The sequence below is a fragment of the Chelonoidis abingdonii genome, chromosome 11 (genome assembly GCF_003597395.2).
Source record: "Chelonoidis abingdonii isolate Lonesome George chromosome 11, CheloAbing_2.0, whole genome shotgun sequence".
Classification (NCBI taxonomy): Eukaryota; Metazoa; Chordata; order Testudines; family Testudinidae; genus Chelonoidis; species Chelonoidis abingdonii.
In genome coordinates this window covers 47907564-47925939 of record NC_133779.1, presented here as the reverse complement: position 1 = coordinate 47925939, position 18376 = coordinate 47907564, and the positions used below count along the sequence as shown (strand labels likewise).

The following is an 18376-nucleotide window of genomic DNA, read 5'->3' as shown; positions in this document are numbered from 1 at the left end:
GCACTCCTGACAGCCTTGCACCTTAGCATGTGAATTAGTGGCTATGGTGGATTTAATAAGGGCTGGAGCAGTGAGTGGTTAATGAAGCAAAGGGGAACAAAGCATTGGCTGTGGCCTTGGAGTAGCTGGGATGCCGTGTGAGAGAACCCTCTATCTGTGTGCCAGAAGCACACAAGACCGGCAATGACCACTGCTGATTTGGAGTCAAGGGAAGGCAGAGTACAGTGGCAGGGAGTTATGTGCAGTGGGCTCTAGATGGTACCTCTGTGTCACGCACTAGTGAGAGGTGTCAGTTTGGTGCCAAAGGAAGAGGGCTTGATGCACTGTGGACTCACACCTGTCGTGCAAAGTGAGTTTGCAATGCTGCCGGATCAGAATGGGCAGCATTTCCCGCTCGCGTTTGCTCTGATATCTAGTGACAACACGAGGTTCGAGGCACTGGAGAATCAGGCCCAGAATTTGCGACGCCTTTGAGACAGGATCACAGAACCTACGGGCCTGATTCTGTTCGCCCGGTGCCTTGTGCAGTGGTTTACACCCATGCGAATTGGGTGTAAAACTCCACCATTTGGATTTGGGAGCATTTCCCACTCCCTTTGCATGAGAGTAAATAATTACACAAAAGAGGCCATGATACCCACCATAAGACCCTATCATGCTGGTGTGATGAGGCATCCCCTGGTGAGCTTTACCCACTTGCACTGATGTAAATGAGTGGGCAAGGCGCAGGGCAGCGGAGAATCGGGTCTGCAGTTCTTGTTGCCATTGGAGCCTCTGGGCCTGATTCTCAATGATGTCGAGTCCCATTTACTTACTCTGGCCTTAGGTCCCTTTATGCTGCCAGAGTGGGGTAAGCAGAACTGAGAATCAGCCCCCCTTGGATTTAGTTCTGCAGCTTCCAGTGAAGTGTGCGCTTTGAGCTACTGCAGCCCGTGCCAAAGAGATCTCTCCTGCTCAAAAATCAGTCTTAAAAGCCAGACAGATGGTGGCTCTGCTGGGGATTTTGCTAAAATGTATTTTCCCTTGATTCTGCAATATGTAACTTCTAACAGCGATCATCATCCTTGCACTTTGGTAGCATCCGCTTCGGGAGGATCCTGAAGCGCTCGGCAGATATGAATTGATTAGGCCCTGCAAGGGCCCAGAGGAGGAGGGGGAGGCTCAGTATTGTCCAGTTGGGGAAACCGAGGCATAAAGAGGCCGAGTCTTCTGCTCCCACCACTCTGGCTGCATAGCCCTTTAAATCTCCCATAATACCTCGCTCAGGAGCCGCCCATAGTGTGTGTTTTTCCCTGTGTTCCCCTTTCTATCCATGCTAGCAGCGTGGCTGGCCCAGTCAGGAGATCCATAACCCACATAAACCACATGGATCCAAAGTCCTCCCCTCAGATCCAGATTGGATGCCTTTCTGGACAAGATGTGTTAGTCAAACGCAAATCACTGGGCTCAGTCCAGGGGAAACTGGATGGAGCTCGGCGGCCTTTGTGAGGCAGCAGGTCAGGCTGCAGGATCTATGAATCTCCTGCCTTCTCCCTGCAGGTGACCTTCACCAAGCGGAAGTTCGGTTTGATGAAGAAAGCCTATGAGCTGAGCGTCCTGTGCGACTGTGAGATCGCCCTGATCATCTTCAACCACTCAAACAAGCTGTTCCAGTACGCCAGCACGGACATGGACAAGGTGCTGCTCAAGTATACCGAGTACAACGAGCCGCACGAGAGCCGGACCAACGCAGACATCATCGAGGTGAGACCTTGCTTTCCCTTCTCCCCACCCTCAACGAGGCTAGAGTCAGAGGCCCTGTTTGTAACTCCAGGGTTGCCAACTCTGGAGTCGCCACAGGTTCGCCAGAATGGCGAGGCTCGCCGTGTTTGGTATCTCCCTTAAAAGTCCCAGCTCCTGGAGGCATGTGATAGTGGGGGAATCTTAGCTTTTCCTTAAAAAAAAGAAGGAAGTGTCTAGCTGTGGAGATTGCAGAGAAAAGCTGGGAAATGTGGCTGCTAAAGATTCAGAAATGAGGAGGCGAGTGAAAGGACCCCAACTTTATTTATTTCTTTAACATCTCCTGATTTTAAAGCCAATCTCATGATTTCTTAGGCCCGACTCATGATTTTGGAATGCTCAGGGCTGGCAGTTCTGTAACTCCAGTGTTACCACTCTTGTGGTTGTACTGTAGTCTTGCACTGTGTGGTGTTGCTCTTAAAGCACCAGCTGCTGGAGTCATGGGATGACATGAAAATGTAAGCTTTCTTTAAAAAAAAAAAAAAAAGTAAGTTTCTAGCCCTGCCTGTGGGGAAAAGCTGGAAAATGTGGCGTGAGTGAACTGTAAAGGCTCAAAACCAGATTTCAAATAAAAAGAAGCCCAAATTTATTATCTTTTACAAATCTCTTGATTTTTGAAGCCAGACTCATGATTTCTTGGGCCTGACTCATGGGTCGTGAATGATAAGGAGGGGCAGTATGACACTCTAGCTAATTATGTACCAATTAACTGAAGTTAACCAACCCCATTGGAAAATAGTAATGTAGACACTCTGCAAATATTTGTATTTACTACTCCCCTCCCCTGAGCATAAGGGGTGGCCACGGCTGGGGATGGGACATTGGAGGGGGAGAAATTCTCTCTCTTGGGTGCTTGGCTGGCTGGTTCTTGCTCCCATGCTCAGGGTCTAACTGATCGTCATCTGGGGGATCAGGAGGGAATTTTCCCCCAGGTCAGATTGCCAGGACTGTTGGGTTTTTTTCACCTCCTCTGCAGTGTGTGGGTGCAGGATTATCTGGGTCTGTCTCAATCAGAGGCCTCGGGCAGCTCAGTCCCTCCTGTTCTCTGCCTGTGGCTCGTTCGAGTCTAGTCTCCTGTGGGCTGTGATATTTTGGTTGTTGGGTTTGGTGTGTGGGTGGTGGGCGGTGTTTCGTGGCCTGTGCTGCACAGCCATTCAGACTCGATGATCTGGTTCTTGGTTCTGGATGGAAGGAGGCCGGGGAGCAGGGTATCTTGACCTTGAGATAAAGCTCTAAATTGCAAATAGGATCAAGAGAATGATAGAAACGAGGATCCCTACCCGCACACAATCCCTGCTCCTCTGTGTAATCTCCATGATATCAATGGGGGTATTTACATGAGGAGGAAAGCTTTGCTGGGGCCCATTTCATGAAATGAGCATGGATTTGCCACACTCAGGGAGTCTTTCATAGAATTCGGTGTTGTACATTGAGTGATAGGTGCCTGGGGGAGATGGCTGGATTGGTGTAGGGGATCAGTAGCAGAACCTTTCACCTCTAGGCCAGCAGCTAACATCCAATCCAGGACAAACACTCGGACACGTCTGGTTGCTGCTTGGTGGGTCTCAGTCCAGTTTCCAGTGGGCAAGTGGCCCCTCAGCCACATCAGTCATTGCATAAATTAGTTGCCTTCTGGGTGTTCTCAACACAGGGGCCAAGGAGTATACGGGCAACAGAGACTGAGCTCCCGTCTCTGCCCTCATGAGGATCCAGCTGAATTAGGAATGAGGCACAGTAGTTGGGCTAGAATTTTGGAAGAATCCAGGGGGTCAGCATCCATCCTTGAGATTGGATTTTCCAAAGAGTTCGACACCCATTTGAAGGACCTGAAAAAGTGGCAGGATTTGCACAAGGGGTTAGCACTTCGGATAACTGTTGGGTGGTGGGCGCTTCTGGAAGTTTACCCATCGGCGTCACCATGGAAGCTGCTGTGTGCAGAAATCTTTTGCAAATCTGACTTTTTCTTCCGATGCCTAGATGGACGCTGAGCAGAGTTGGTTGCTTGTTTGTTTTGATTCAGTGAAATCTTTTCAGTGAAAAAAATGCAATCAATTCTGCTGTCGCATTTTTTCAATGAAAAACTCATCGAAAAATGGGAGTTTTAATCAAAAACAAAATTTTCTACCCAAAAATGATAGTTATTGACAAAAATATTTGGATTTTTGTCAAAAAATAAACAGATTTTTTTTAAAGGCTGCATTTCTTGTGCATTCTTTTTTAGTGAAAATATTTGGGTTTTCATTGAAAACGGGGGAAAGAATGGTCACAACTCTAACATTTCAGGGCAGAAAATTTTCAACAAAAAGAGGTTTTTTGTTATTTTTTGTCAAAAATTTTCACTGGGGTTGGGGAGAGGGGAGCGGGAGAGAGTCGTTTCCCAGCCAGCTCTAAAGCTGGATTCTTTTAAAAACCTGAACCCGGTTGTGGGTGTTGAAAAAAAACAGGCGTGAGTGAGTGTGTGTTTGAGCACTAGCCTGTGTCCACATTAGAGTGACTGTGTTGGCAGCTGAGTTGTGCTCACTGGAGTTTTAATAGACGCCGTTTCTGAGTTATTTTTCACTGCTGAGTTAGCTCAAGTGATCTACACTCAAGTGACTCCTCTTGTGTAAGCCGAGCTCGGGTGAGAACTGCCACCTGGTTCAATAACCCTCAAGTTGCTGTGTCCACACTGGCACTGGTGCTAGGACTTCTGGGGACACATCCTGGGGTCCTTAGCGCCGCAGGAAGCTGAGCTGCTCTATAATTTTTTTCCCAATGAATTGTGGGAGAACCTTTCCTGATGCACAGGGGGAATTGTGGGAAAGCATTGGAGGACTGGCTGCACTTGAGTGCTGCTACCTAGTGTCCACACTACAGGGTGATGGTCTTAACAGCTGATAAGTTGCACTCACTCAGGTTTTGGCCTATACATCCCTCTCAGGCCAGACAGCTCGAGTGAATAGCATCACTGCACGTGAGTGATAGGGTTTTGTGTGTGGACGGGGTTAGGGGCAACCTTGGGGTTATAACTTGAGTTAACTTCACAGTGAAGATGACCGGGTTTGTGCAGAACTTGCATTGCCGCAGGCAACACTGAGAACCGTTTTGCGTTGGAGCATCTCCACCTCTCAGCTGTCAATCCAGCTCCCTTCCCACCAGCAGCGAATTTGCAAGCACGAAAGGATCAGCGAGACGTGCGCCATGTTCCCGAGAGCCGAGAGAGCTCTGATTAGAGCCGCGCGTTTGTCACTTTCCATGAAGAAGCTGCATGTGGGCAACTCCCTCTACGTCCGAGCAAATTTAGACAAATGAATGGGTTGGCTGGGTAATTATTGCCATTACAGGCGGACGTAAATTAACACACACAGAGCGCACAGAGCCTCTAGTCATTCAGTTTATCTGCTGGAGATGGCATAGATGCAAAGGATCAGCGCAACCACTGCACAGGCAGAACGATGGTGCTTGGACCTCACGCAGCAGCAAGGTTTAACCTCTTCAAAGCGCTGCTAGAGAAATAATCTCCCCACTGCTGTTCTGGCCATGTCACGTCTGCTTTTAAATCCTTGTGGTGCGATCTGGCAGACTCCCTCATCTCTGAGGCTTTGATTTCATGGGGGCGGTGGGGCTAACTGGAACCTTCTCAAATCTTGCTTCTTTTCTTTTCTTTTCTTTTCTTTTCTTTTCTTTCAAATACATGCTTGATTGTTTTTTTGTTTTTTTTTGGAGAGCAGGCTTTGAACTAAGAAGCCTTCCACCTCTTTGTTCAGCTGATAAAATCCTGGAGCCTGATTCTCAGTTAGGCTATGTCTACATTAGGAGCACTTTACCGGTATTGTAGTACCAGTCTACTTGAGCGGCAAAGCGCTCCTAGAGTGGACGCAGCTGTACTGGCAAAGCCGTGCTCTGTACCCGCATAGTAAAGCCACTCCCCTACAAGCGAAGCAAGCTAAACAGTGTTGTCATTATAACTTCATCTTGTGCCAGCACAACTCTGTCGGTCAGAGATCCCACCCTCCTCCCCCCCGACTGATGCAGCTATGCCAACAGAAGTCTGTAATGTAGACGTGGTCTCTCTCACAGTTTTTGTACTGGTATAACTATGGCAGTTGGGGATGTGATCTTTTACCGTTATACAGTACAATCCTTAGTGTGGGTGCGGTTATATGGGTATAGTATTGTCCCAGTATAGCTTAGGGTACGTCTACACTACCCGTCGGATCGGTGTGAATGGGTGTAAATGAGAACCTTGTCCCTTGGGTAGCTGTATCTACACCACTGCAAAGTCAGTGAAAAATTATGCCCTCCTGATCTGATGGGGTTTCACCCCCACTTCACGCTGATATAGATGACCCTACAAGATGCCGAGTGAGGCCACAGCGGCTCTGATACTGCTCTCATTGGCACTGGGGTAAATCCTCTGTGACTCAAGTCGGTGGAATTACCCTGGTGCCAGTGAGTTCAGAATCAACTCCCTTGCCTGGGCAGAATAACTGCCCCCACCCCAGAGATGCAGCCATTTGCTCCCACATGAGTGGAGCTGTGTGAATTTCCTTCTTTGCAGTCTATAAAAACATCCTTACCAGCCTTCTCCATGGTGCTAGTTCTGCGTAGCTCGCACCATTCAACAGATTTGTCTTGGCCTAAAAATATCATAAACATTTTGGGCAGCGTTCTCCTCTCCTTATGGTCCAAGATCCAAACACTTGAAATCGAGCAAGTTTCGTAGTCAGGCCTTGGCACTCGGGGGAATGCTTTGTTTGCATCAAATAAATAGATGGATCCGCATCCAAAATTGAAATAAGAAAAAATGCATCAGGAGAGGAAAAATACGAGTTGATGTGCAAGAAAACTGAATGTTCTGGGCTCTGCAATCTGCCAGTGAGGCCACTTAGCACTGGATTCTCCCCTGCCCAGCCACCCAGCAGAGGAAGACCCCGTATGGATGGGCTTTTAAATCTTCTTTATAATCCTTCCTACCCCAGACTGCTTCCCTGGCACAACTTAGAGCAGCCTTGAGGCTGCTCTAAGTTTTTCCCATCTTCCCCCAGCCCGAAAAGGCTGTTCAGGCAGCCAAGGATAGCCAGCACACAGAGGTACTTCAGATGTGCTCCCTTTCCCTTAGCCACAATCCAAGCGCTGAGTGACAGGAAGTTGCTTCTTTAGGAGCTGGAGCCAACTCCCACTGAAGCCAGCGATCTACGCTTATTTGCTCCAGCTGAGGATCTGGCTCAGGGGAGCAGGTTCCATTGACCCTTCCTAGGCCATAACAGCCAGAAATCGCACCAGGGTCCTTGTTGTGGTTTGGAAGCTGCTTTGGGCTGCCTGGTGTAATTCACTGTCTGCTGCCCTCCACCCTGAACAGCATCTTAACGAGGTTCATCGTATGACGGCAGCTTCCAGCATGCACGAAACACGGAGTCTCCTTTGGAGCCCCGAGGACAGAGAGTTTTTAATTTGCTGCCTAAGCTGATTGTTTTTTTGCTTTGCTGGCGAGACAAGCCCTGATATAAATCTCTGTTAAGGTGTTTCCTCTCGAGAAGGGATTAGACAGCTCATCCTCACATAGAAGCAGCAAGTGCCTTGTTTCTTTAATTTCAGGCACTGGCTCGCAGCACCCCTAGGGACCTTTCGCTTGCAGATGTTGCGAGCCAAAGGCTAAACTGCTGTAACCTGATTGCAAGGGAGTTCCACCAGTTTGCACCAGCTGAGGGATCGGGACCCCTGATTTGAGGATGTGTCGTTGGGCTCTCTACACTGCTTCCTTCCCTCCCCTGCAAATTCAAGCCAATGGGGATTCCTCACCTCCCGTTCAGAAGAGACAACATAGCTCAGTGGTTAGTGTGTTGGACAGGGAGACCTGAGTTCTATTCACAGCCATGCCACTGGCCTGCTGGGTGACTTTGGGCAAGTCACTTTGCCCTCTCTGTACCCCCTCCCCTCCTTTGTCTTGTGCATTTAGCTTGTCTGATCTTCGAGGCAGGGACTTTCTCTGGCTGCATGCAGTGCCCAGCACAATGGGGCCCTGATTTCAGTTGGTGCCTCTAAGAGATATTTATGCCGCTTCTGGATACAATATCTCGTAGTATCATTGACACTGCTGCCACCCTATCAGAGAGGTCTCCTTTGCATTAAATGTGACCTTGTCCTCAGATGCAAAGCTCCATCCCGAATGGAATTGCTTTCCTGCCTCTTTCTTTTGGCCCATGTATCTTTAGCCTCGGATGGAGCATCGGCTCTGATCTGCATTAATGAATCCTTGGTAAGCACTTTTAGCGAGCAGTCTCAGGGGTAGAGAATCTGGTCTGCAGACAGATTGGGATGCACAGGGTGGGAGCCAGGAGGAGGTGATGGCATTGGTCTCTGAGGAGGGAGGACAGCTGTTTGTTCTGTGCAAGGAGACAAGCTGCTGGCTGGGGAAGCATGGAGGGTTGGTGTTAGCTGGAGAGGTGTCAATTTAGCCTTGTATCTGCTGCAGGAAGGGTGCTGTGAATCAGCCAAGTGTGAATGTGTGTGTGTGAATGTACACGAGTGTGTGAATGTGAGCGTGTGTGTGTGTGTGTGTGAATGTAAATATGAGTGTTTCAGTTTTAATGCGAGTGTGTATACACCGATATGTGTGTGTGAACGAACATGTGTGTAGTGGGTATATCCATGTGTGAGCATGGCCATGTGAGTGCAGGTGATCACGTGTTGTGTGTGTAAGAATGTGAGCTTGAGCGTAGGTGTGTGATTTCATGTGTGCGCATACTTGTGGGGCAGAGAGACCAAAAAGCTGCTCTAACTTACCTGGGGGGCCAGGCAGGGCCCTAAAGGATGAGGGGCACAAAGATGGTTTAAAACTGGCCTCTTTTTATCCCAGACATGAGTGCAGGAACACAGGCCCAGATGCTGAAATTAGTGGGAGTTAGGTGCCTAAATACCTTTGAGGGTCTGGGGTAGAGTAACTGCAAATTCGACCCCCACTTTTCCCCGCCATTTGGTATGTTGTAGACACAAGACGTTGCCTTGACTTGTCGTATGGTTTGCAGTGACAAGCCCCGTCCTCTTTTTTCCTGCATGTAAATGCCAGCAGCCAGATGGCTCTGGAACTAGATTGCCAGTATCTTGGTTGCACAAGCCGGAAAGGATGGCGAGCGGCTCTGTGCTCTCCAGGGGTAATTCACAGAGAGCGAAGCACCTTTTCTTTTCTTTGATGATGGAAGGGAGCAAGAAGTAATGTCCGGGTCTCCTTGCTGAGCGCAGGGCAAACAGAAGGCTTATAAAGAATAAACGTCCCTTGCTAGACCCTGGGGGTTGCCAGCTTTGCAGTCCTAACCCTTGAGCTATCTTCACAAAAGCACTTAAAGAAACAGGCTGTTGTCTATCAGAGCTGCACCCTCTGTAAAGTGGGGATAATGATGCTGACCTCCCATGTGAAATGCTTGGCGATCTATTGATGAAAATTGCTAGATGAGAGCTTGGGATTATTATCATTTGTAGAGAGCCTGAAATAGATGCTGTCCCGTTCAATGGGCGCTGACTCAGATGGTAACGATCATGCATGGAGTGTCAGCAACGAGAACTGTTTCACAGATCATCAAATCATGGAAGAAAGGAGAAGTGTCCTATTATGGAGTTGTCCACCACCATTTCTCAAAATGAGAGAGGGGGGTGGCAGGTGTAAAAAGGAAGCTGTGCAGGCTGCTATCAGCACATGTTAGGATTTTGATGGGGCCGATCAGTTCATTTTCCTGACTGAGACAAGGAGAGGAGGCTGGTGCTTAGTTTTCAAAGGTTTCCAAACACTGATAAGGCGCTGCCAGCTAATGATGTTGTCATGAGTCTTGCACGTGGTTCCCTTGAAGCCCCAGCTCCTGGAATCCTGTGATGATTGAGAATCTCAATTTTCATATTTTTAAAAACAAGTCCTAGCTGTGGAGAAATGCTTGAGAACAAGGCACTCGAAGGCACAGAAATCTGACGGAAAATAAACACAAAGAAACAAACATAGAACGTTGAAGCCAGTCTCATGATTTTAAAGCCAATCTCAAGAGTTTGGGGAACCTGTATCATGATATTTGAATCCTTGAAGTAAGTAATACTGCACGAGAGCAGGAGAGAGTGAGGCATGAATCACACAGTCTGGAGAGGGCTAGATCTGGCCCAGTTTAACCCCAGCAGCCATTTAGGGCCAGTCTCCTGGATGAAATGCCCTGCAGAGAAATGTTGCAAGCGTTATTGAAATGGCAGCGTCTGTCAGCTGCATGGCCCCCATGGCTCCTTCTGGCCTTGGCAAAGTTCTGGCTGTTCCAAGCTTTTAAGTCTGAGGAAAATTTCTCCTAGTGCAAAGGGGGGTTTCCTTAATTGGGTGAGGGACAGATGAGTCTCCGAGACAGGCACGCTGGCAACCACATGATGGTTAAAGTTGAGATCACGCCGGCTTTGCTCCTTGCTGTCGCTTCTCATTTCCTCACAGCCTGGCTGATGTGCTGGTTTCTGGTAAGCGACTTGGACGGGAGCAGGGCTGACAGGGGACTGGACGCTCAGAGTCCATTTAAAGACACGCAGCGTTCTTCTCTTCCCTTCCCTTCTCGCATTCAGCAGTCCTATCTGGGGCCTGGTTTTTCTCCCTTCAGGGCACGCTTGTGCTGTCATTTTCACACATCCACATTGCTGCCAATGGCGGCTCTTTACGCCGGTTTTAAATGACAACGCACGTTGCAGGAGATGGCAAATCTGGCATACAAGGGTGAAGATGGCAAGTTCTGATCAAGATCAAAACTTTTCCAGCATCTGGGGTTGTTTCGATTACAGCCTTTAAAGGAAGTTGACCCCATGCTGAGTGAGCATCCTTTGCACTCAGATTCCCTGAATTTCCCGCTGGCTCTTGAATTAGAGTGCTGTCGCTTTAAAAGCAAAGCAGGCTGGGAATCTCTTCCTGGGTATAAAATAAGAGAGCTGCCATCTGCCAAAGGGAAGGGCATCTGTGGCAGGTCACACTGAAGGGACAAACTGAAGGACATAGCAGTGACAGCTCATCAGCCAGGATGGGCAGGGATGGTGTCCCTAGCCTCTGTTTGCCAGAAGCTGGGAATGGGTGACAGGGGATGAATCACTTGATGATTCCCTGTTCTGTTCATTCCCTCTGGGGTACCTGGCACTGGCCACTGTCGGAAGACAGGATACTGGGCTAGATGGACCTTTGATCTGACCCAGTCTGGCTGCCGTTCTTATGTTCGTATCGACAGAACTAAGACTGGTTGAAAACTGGGAATTCTTTTCCACTAACATTTTTGAATGGACGGAATGTTTTTTTCTTCTGTTTGAAAACGTTCCAATTTTTCGAGGGAACTAAAAAGTGAAAATATTTGTCTTAAATCCGTTTGTGACCCACTTTTGCTCTTCTGACTGCTCTGGCGGTTGATCAAATGGGACCTGGGTTTGGCCTTTTGTCCTTTGAATGCAGTTCGGAGCTCTGAGATCCAGAGGCCGAAGCCTCACTCGGAACATATGGCCCACCATTAGTGCTGTGTCTGCTCCAGCTGGTGGCACTTTCCATCCATCAGAGCAGTGTCATCCGAGCCTGGAAAGAACCAGCCTTGCTCTTGAACAAACAGTGGTCTCCTCCCTCCTCCTCCTCCTCCGAACAAGCTGCCGGAGGCCAGAAAGGGCCGTGATGGAGATTAGCAAGTGCTGAAGAATCTGCAGCCTACGTGACACATGGCGTTGTTGTCTGCCACAGAAGTGCACTGTGCTTCCCCACTGCAGATGGATTCCCTGCCCCAGAATGCTCAGTCTAAGATGAGAGTCAGCAGAGGAGGGCTGGGAGAGCAGTGTATGATCATTTAATCAGTTAGGAGGCTAATGTGTGTGTAATCAGCCAGTAGAGCGAAATGGGAGGTGGTGTGGTACAATGCATACAACACTGGACTGAGCTGGGAGTCAGCAGACTTGGGGTCTAGTCCCAGCTCTGCCTCGGACCTGCTGTGTGACCTTGGGCAAATGCCTTACTCTCTGTGCCTCAGTTTCCCCTCCCATCCTGTAAGCACTGCAGGGCTCTCATCCTGTGTTAACACAGAGCTCAGGACAACGGGGGTCCGAATCTTGGTTGTGGGTGCTACTGGAATAAAAAAAAAATAACATCAAGAGCTGCTTTAAAAATGGCCAAGGAGAGGTTTGGGGGTTTGGGTTTGGTGTTTCCAGAAGTAGAGCTGAATTTCCCCCAACTCCATATTCTGTGTTGACATTTTGATGAAAAATATGTCCTTGAAATGTCACAATTTAAAACATTTGGACCAGCCCTGCTAAGGAGCCGTGATTAGCGGCGGCTGGCTGCTGGTAAACGCAGTGCTGGCCAGCAATGGGGTGTGAGAACTAGTTTCGTGGGGAACCTCGGGCTAGATCCTCAGCTGGTGTAAACTGGTGCAGCTCCCTTGACTGCATGTACTTTACAATTAATGGAGTATGGTACTTTCTGTAAAATCACCTGTTCTCAGTACCAGCCAACACCCCTTCCCCAGAGACAGCCCACTTGTGAGGGTGGAATGTTCCCCAGTTGGCCAAAGGTATTTGCTGTTTTTACACCGAATCCAGGCGTGCTAAGCTCTGTACCTGCCACGTGTGGCGTGTCCATCAAATTCAGCAGGCAGCTATTCGAACAGGAAGGGCCTGTTTTTCCTCCTCTGGCAGAACCTTGTGAAAAACCAAGATCTGCTGAAGAGCTAAAGACACTTTTAATGAAAAATGGCATTTAGTTGAAACCCCCAATTTGCCTCTGAATCTCTGTTTTGATGGACATTTTCAGCCAGCCCTGGTTGGTAGGTAATACCTGGCCCAGCCCAAGATAGACCCCACTTTTAATGATCTTACAGGAGCCCTAGATCTGTCGTTTCAACCCTAAATTTGCAGCGCCATATCGTGTTAGGTATGCCAGTCACACAGGCCCTGATCCGAAGCGCTTTGAAGTCAGTGTGGGAGGATATCCATTGACTTCAGTGGGCTTTGGTTGGGACCCTATGTCCCTTTTGCTGGAGAGGCTTGTAAGCACTCCCACAGAACGTCTTTGAGGACAGACTTAAAGGAGATTTTGTCTGAACATTGTTCTCCCTTTGCACTCCCATCTGCAGCTTTGTTCTATATCCAGACGGCAAAATATATGCTGGTTGGGGCAGAGCTGGGGTAGTTGAAAGGATTCAACCCAAGTATTCATTATGGGAAATGCCAATCAGGGTTGCATTCAGCTCTTTGAAAGTTACCTAGAGCCTTCTTTGATCTTCCATTTCACCCACTCACATGGGAGGCAATTAATTTAACCTCATCGCCAAAGGAAGCCACCTGCCAGCCCTTCCCCCAAGCGTTTTCTTGCTAGAGATTTCAGTGCAATGGGACAGGGAGATATAAGTTGGGAGAGAACTATAGTCGCTGCTGATTGTGAAAACCCCGCTCGGCTCAGCCACCGGCCTGGACGAGTCAATTCATGTCTCTGTTCCTCAGTTTCCCCATCTGTAAAACAGGGATAATGCTACTGCTCTCCTTTGTAAAGCACTCTGAGACCTACTGATGACCAGCCCTAGATAAGAGGTAGGGGATTATTGTTATTTGAAATGCTTTGTGAAAAATTTTGCTTTGGAGCAGGTTTCCCCCCCTCTTTTCTACTCCCAACTCCCATTTTTGTTGTTTGCTTCCCATTTCACCACCAAAAAGGGAGAGGAGTGAGGAGAAAGGTTAGAACGAAAACCAGAGAAAACAACTAAATTCGTCATTGCTGGGAAAATGGAAAATTTTGGGAAAAATTCCGATTCCCAAACAAGGATGAGTTTTTTCCACCAAAAACCAAACCAAGCCAAAAACAATTTAGATTTTTTTTTTACCAGTTCTAAAGAAAAATACAGTGGAAGTCATTTACTTTGTTAAAACTCGATCGCTTGGTTCTTTTACAAGGTGTGTGCGGGGGGTAGGGGGGAGAGGGGGAAACCGGAGGTCTTGGCCAATCCTTGGGTGTGGTTTTGAACCCATCCAAGCCATCTCTCTCCGTCAGGCCACCCACACAGCTGTGCTGGGTGTAGCTAGGGTTCTGCCGGTACCAGGCTCTTTCCAAAGAGCTGCCGCATTCCATCTGCATTGGGAAGTCACCTCCGTTTGTGATTGGGGTCGCCAAGCGAACCAGTGTGCCTAGTGCAGCTGCTGAGAAGAGCGATTGTTGTTGGAGCTGGGTTTATTTTTAGCCTTTCCTGTGCTGGTGGCCTTACCAGCTGGCTTGCTTCTCTCTCCAGGCAGAAAACCACTGGGCTCCTTCATCGTGACCTTTAAACCTGCCCTTTCGCACCACTTCCCAGTGGGAGTCTCTGACATACACACCCTGGCAGACCCTCCACCCCGGCCCAGACAAAGGCCTTCAGATAAACCCCCGAGAAACCAAGAGTTTAGCCCTTGCCCTGGCTCAGACCTGAATGCCGATATCTGGGGCCTGATCCTCAGTGGGTGTAAACCGGCCCTCAGCACTGTGGTGACTTGCAGTGCCCGAGGCTCTGACCCAGAATCCCTGATTGTTCCCGTGTGTCCTCACTTGCTGGGTTCTCCGTAAACCAAAGCACAGCGAGTGAGGGGCATAAACGCTGAGCTTCATTGATCCTGTCTGGTCTGCATGGGTATCTGCCCTGGCTATACACCCAAAGTCCGGGCTTAGCCTGTACTGAGCTGGAAGTGAAACCTGGGATGGATTCTGCTGGGGAGGGCATTCTTTGATGGCTTCCAATCCCGCAACAACCTCCCAAGTGGGAAGACCGCTGTACCTTTGAGGGCCCAAGTAGAGTCTGTATGGTTGCATGGAACGGCCCTCCCAGATTTTATTGCAGGACTGGGGCTTAAGAACATAAGAATGGCTGTATGGATGGCTCTGTACACACACATCGTGAGGGGTTGTCTGCACGCAGATTTGCATCAGTTTACTAGTTTGTCTACATGCAGAAATTAACCAGCATAGCTATTGCAGAATAGCCCTTTTGCAATAGGTATTCCGGAACACACTCTTCTTCTGGAATAAGGGTGTCCGTATGTGGAGTTATTCTGGAACAGTTTATGCACTTTAAATTCACACTCATTCTTAATCTGAAATAATTTTCAAGTGTAGACAAGCTCTTAAACTGATTTAGTTAAACTGGTGTAAACCCTTTGTGGAGGCTTTTATTTTGCTTCAAGAGTAGTTTGTTTCATCTGATCTTTTTTGACTTAATTTTAACTCTAAACTAAACCCAAATAAACCCGGTGTAATCTGGAAGAAGAGCAGCCTTTTATACCAATTTAACACCATGCCTCAAGCTAAACCAGTGGAAATCCGTATGTAAACAAGCCCTTAGAGACAGTCCCTGCCCCAAAGATCTTACATTGTAAATAGACAAGACAGACACAAGGTGGGACAGGAAAGAGAAAAGGAGAGTGATGTTGCAGAGCAAGGCTTAGAACTCAGGTCTAGACATAGACTCCCTGTTGCATGTACCTTGTATATTTACCTGTTCCAGGTGTATCAGCCCATGTATATACAGGTGTGCTGCAGTATAGATGCAGTAGATGCACTGAATTGTTAGAGGCCAGATTGCATCTGAAGCTGCTAAATTGGGTAAGCAGATGCCTTGAAGGGGCTTTCTTTGTTGAGCAGCATTTCCAGCCATCTCTGTGTCAGAGAATCAGGAGTGTTGTGTTGGAGACCTGATTGCTTCATTTTGCAACCAGTAAAACGGTATGAAGTTGTTCAGCTTTCATTGGTGTGAGTAACTCAAACAGGCACAGCTCTTCCCTCTGAATCAGTCCTGAGCCCTGGTCCTGCGCTGTTCTAGGGGGTGCTGTGCTGCAGGGAACGGCGTGGGAGGCTCAGTAGACGGTGCTGTCCTCTCTGAGTCAGTGCTGACGCAAATGCGCCAGTGCGGGGCTGGGGAGGGCTGGTGCTTCAGGAAGCAGGGTGAGCGGCTCAGTAAGAGGCACTGTTCTCGTGGGAGCGGCGTCCGGCACGAGCACATGCGATTGGAGATATTGTCTTGTAGATACGGTGTAAAAACAAGGTCCTCACCAAACCTGGTTTTCTAACAACATAAGACGGGCCATGCTGGGTCAGACCAATGGTCCATCTAGCCCGGTGTCGCGTCTTACAACAGAGTTAAGTTGAGATTCTGAATGGAGTAACACCGATGTTAACAGCTGTGAAATTAGGATCCCAGTCACTGGTTGAGTCCTATCCCAGCAGTACTGGGCCATTTGGATTTGGGAGCTTTGGGTTTTGGTATGCTCAGCAATGCCGAGTAGGGCTGCCAACCATCCAGGATTGTCCTGGGGTCTCCAGGAATTAAAGATAATGTCATGTGATGAAACCTCCAGGAATTCATCCAACCAAATGTTGACAACCCTAAGGCCGAGGCATTGGGATCTGAAGCTTATGCCAGGCCCAGTTTCACGAGCAATAACTGATGCAGCAGGCTGTTAGAGTTGTAGGAAAGAGATCTTCATTGAACGTGCAGAGAGGCCCAGCCTGGATATCAGGTTGCACTCCAGAGCCACTAGACGTCACATCAAACTAGCTCCCTCCTGAAACCTGACTCGCTTTCTTGAGTTCGCTCCCACGCCTCAGACTTCAGGCCCTGTCTCTGTTTTTAATATTGTTGTTGAGCCCAAACTGAGGAGCCTTCTCCTGTCTTGCAAAGGTGTAGCTCGGGCAACACAAGATCATACGAGCGCTGCAAAATGTGTTACATTTTGCAAATGACAGCGTGTGTTAGTGTGTGCGTGTGTTGTATGTGTTTACATTGTGGGAAAGAGGGAAGAAAGTATTTTACAGCCCTTTAATTTTCAAAATAATAATAATGTAATAATTAAATATTATAAAACTGATGGCAACCAGGCAATAGGCAGCCCTCCATTCATGTGCCATCTGTAACAAGCTAGATACTATGGTAATGAGCACTGTATAAAAGCAGAATGGAACAGGCAACAACACACAGCGACAAGCCCTGGTGCACAATTCCTGCACTTGTGTAATAATTAACTAGTTGATGCACTCCAGGCTCATGGATCACCCTACAGTAACAAACCAGCATGCCCCCTATGATTTGAAATAAGTTAGCAAGGAAACTGAGTTCACTTTCATTCAGCCAAGGGATTATTAGAGATGATTGAAATTTTTATGCACAGAAGAAGGTGTGCGTGTGCGTGTGTGTGTGCGTGCGTTTGTGCGTGTGTGTGTGCGTGCGTGCAGTTTTTGGCAATGTATCTTGCCGTGAGAAATGTATTACTCAAAATTTCTGGGTTTGTTTTTTTTGCCAAATTTTCCATCACATTTTATAATTGAAATTGTTAGCAGAATGCTTTGCTTCCTTGAAAACCCAAACAGTTTTGAAAATGATTTCAATTAAAACATTGGGAACAAATGTTGCTTTTAAAAAAAATAAAATTGGTGAAAAAGCAGAAGGGAAATGGGTGCATTTCAAATGCTATAAAACAGAAGCAGCTTCAAAATGTGTCAGAAAATTGGTTTTCCCATTATTTTGACCAGCTATAAACAATAAAAGGAAATGTTACATCCTATTATTAAATAATGGTAAGCCCTAGCTCTTATATAACACCTTTTCATCAGTAGATCTCAAAGCACTTTAGCAATTTCTTGCAGTAGCACTTCTGAGCTCCAGAAATGGACCAGAACCCCAAAGTGTTAGGTCCTGTACAGACACAGAACAAAAAGCCAGTCCCTGCCCCAAGGACTTTAGAATCTTAAGTGAGAGATACATCCACCGTCGCTGCATCAATTCCATTATAAACCCATATTTCCCAGTGCTCACCGTGTAGGTAAGGCACCTTTTTGAGATAAAATTTGGCTTAGAAGCAGATATGTTTATCTGTGTTTGGGAAGACGAGAGGAGAATTGTCAAGGCATTTTTTTTCTCTTTCAAGTTTGGCATGAAAAGAGATCAAGACTTCCAGGAAATTATATGTTGCTTTGACTTTTAAAAAAAAACCAAAAAACTGGCAAGTGCTAGTTCCATAATAATGCCTAATTGCTTCTGGTATTTTGAAAATAAAATGATTACATGTGCGTGTGTAATGCAATCTGCAAATTGGCTACTGAACACGAGACAGGAACTTTTTGTCCAAACTCTCCGAATGATTCTTGCTGTACGCCATGCACAGCCTACACATGAAATGCCTGTTTCCAATTAATGGGACTTCCTTAAGAGTACAAAGATGGTCTTGCAGTTAAGGAGCTGCAGTCAAACTCCAGATTCAGTTCCTGGCTCTGCTACAGACTCCTTGGCCTGCATTCTCTCCCCTGCTAAGGGTTTGTCCACACTAGATAGTTTTAGGTCATGTTTACACTAGGAGTGTTTTACCGGCACAGTGCACCAGCAAAGTGGTCCTAGTATGGAAGCAGCTTATATCTGCAAAGTTAAATTCTATTGGCATAGCTTGTTAACTCCCCCCTCCCCAAAATGAACAAGCTCAACTAGTAAAAGCACATCTTTACCAGTATAACCGAGGTTATCTCTACACCACAAAGTCATACCTCTGGCACTGCAGCTGTAGCGTTGTAGTGTGGATGCTTCCTACATCAGTGGAAGGGGTTTTCCTGTCAATGCAGTCACTCCATCTCTCCGAGAGG

At 47.6% G+C, this 18376-nt stretch overlaps 1 protein-coding gene across 10 annotated transcripts in view; it reads left to right on the top strand.

The window, feature by feature from the left end:
- The window catches only part of MEF2D (myocyte enhancer factor 2D), a 177650-nt gene that overhangs the window by 113486 nt on the left and 45788 nt on the right, over positions 1 to 18376 (top strand). For all 10 annotated transcript variants that reach the window (XM_032792119.2, XM_032792123.2, XM_032792121.2 and 7 more), the window contains one exon: positions 1540 to 1743. In XM_032792119.2, the coding sequence (XP_032648010.1) occupies positions 1540 to 1743 (204 nt within the window). The remainder of the gene's footprint in view (positions 1 to 1539; positions 1744 to 18376) is intronic.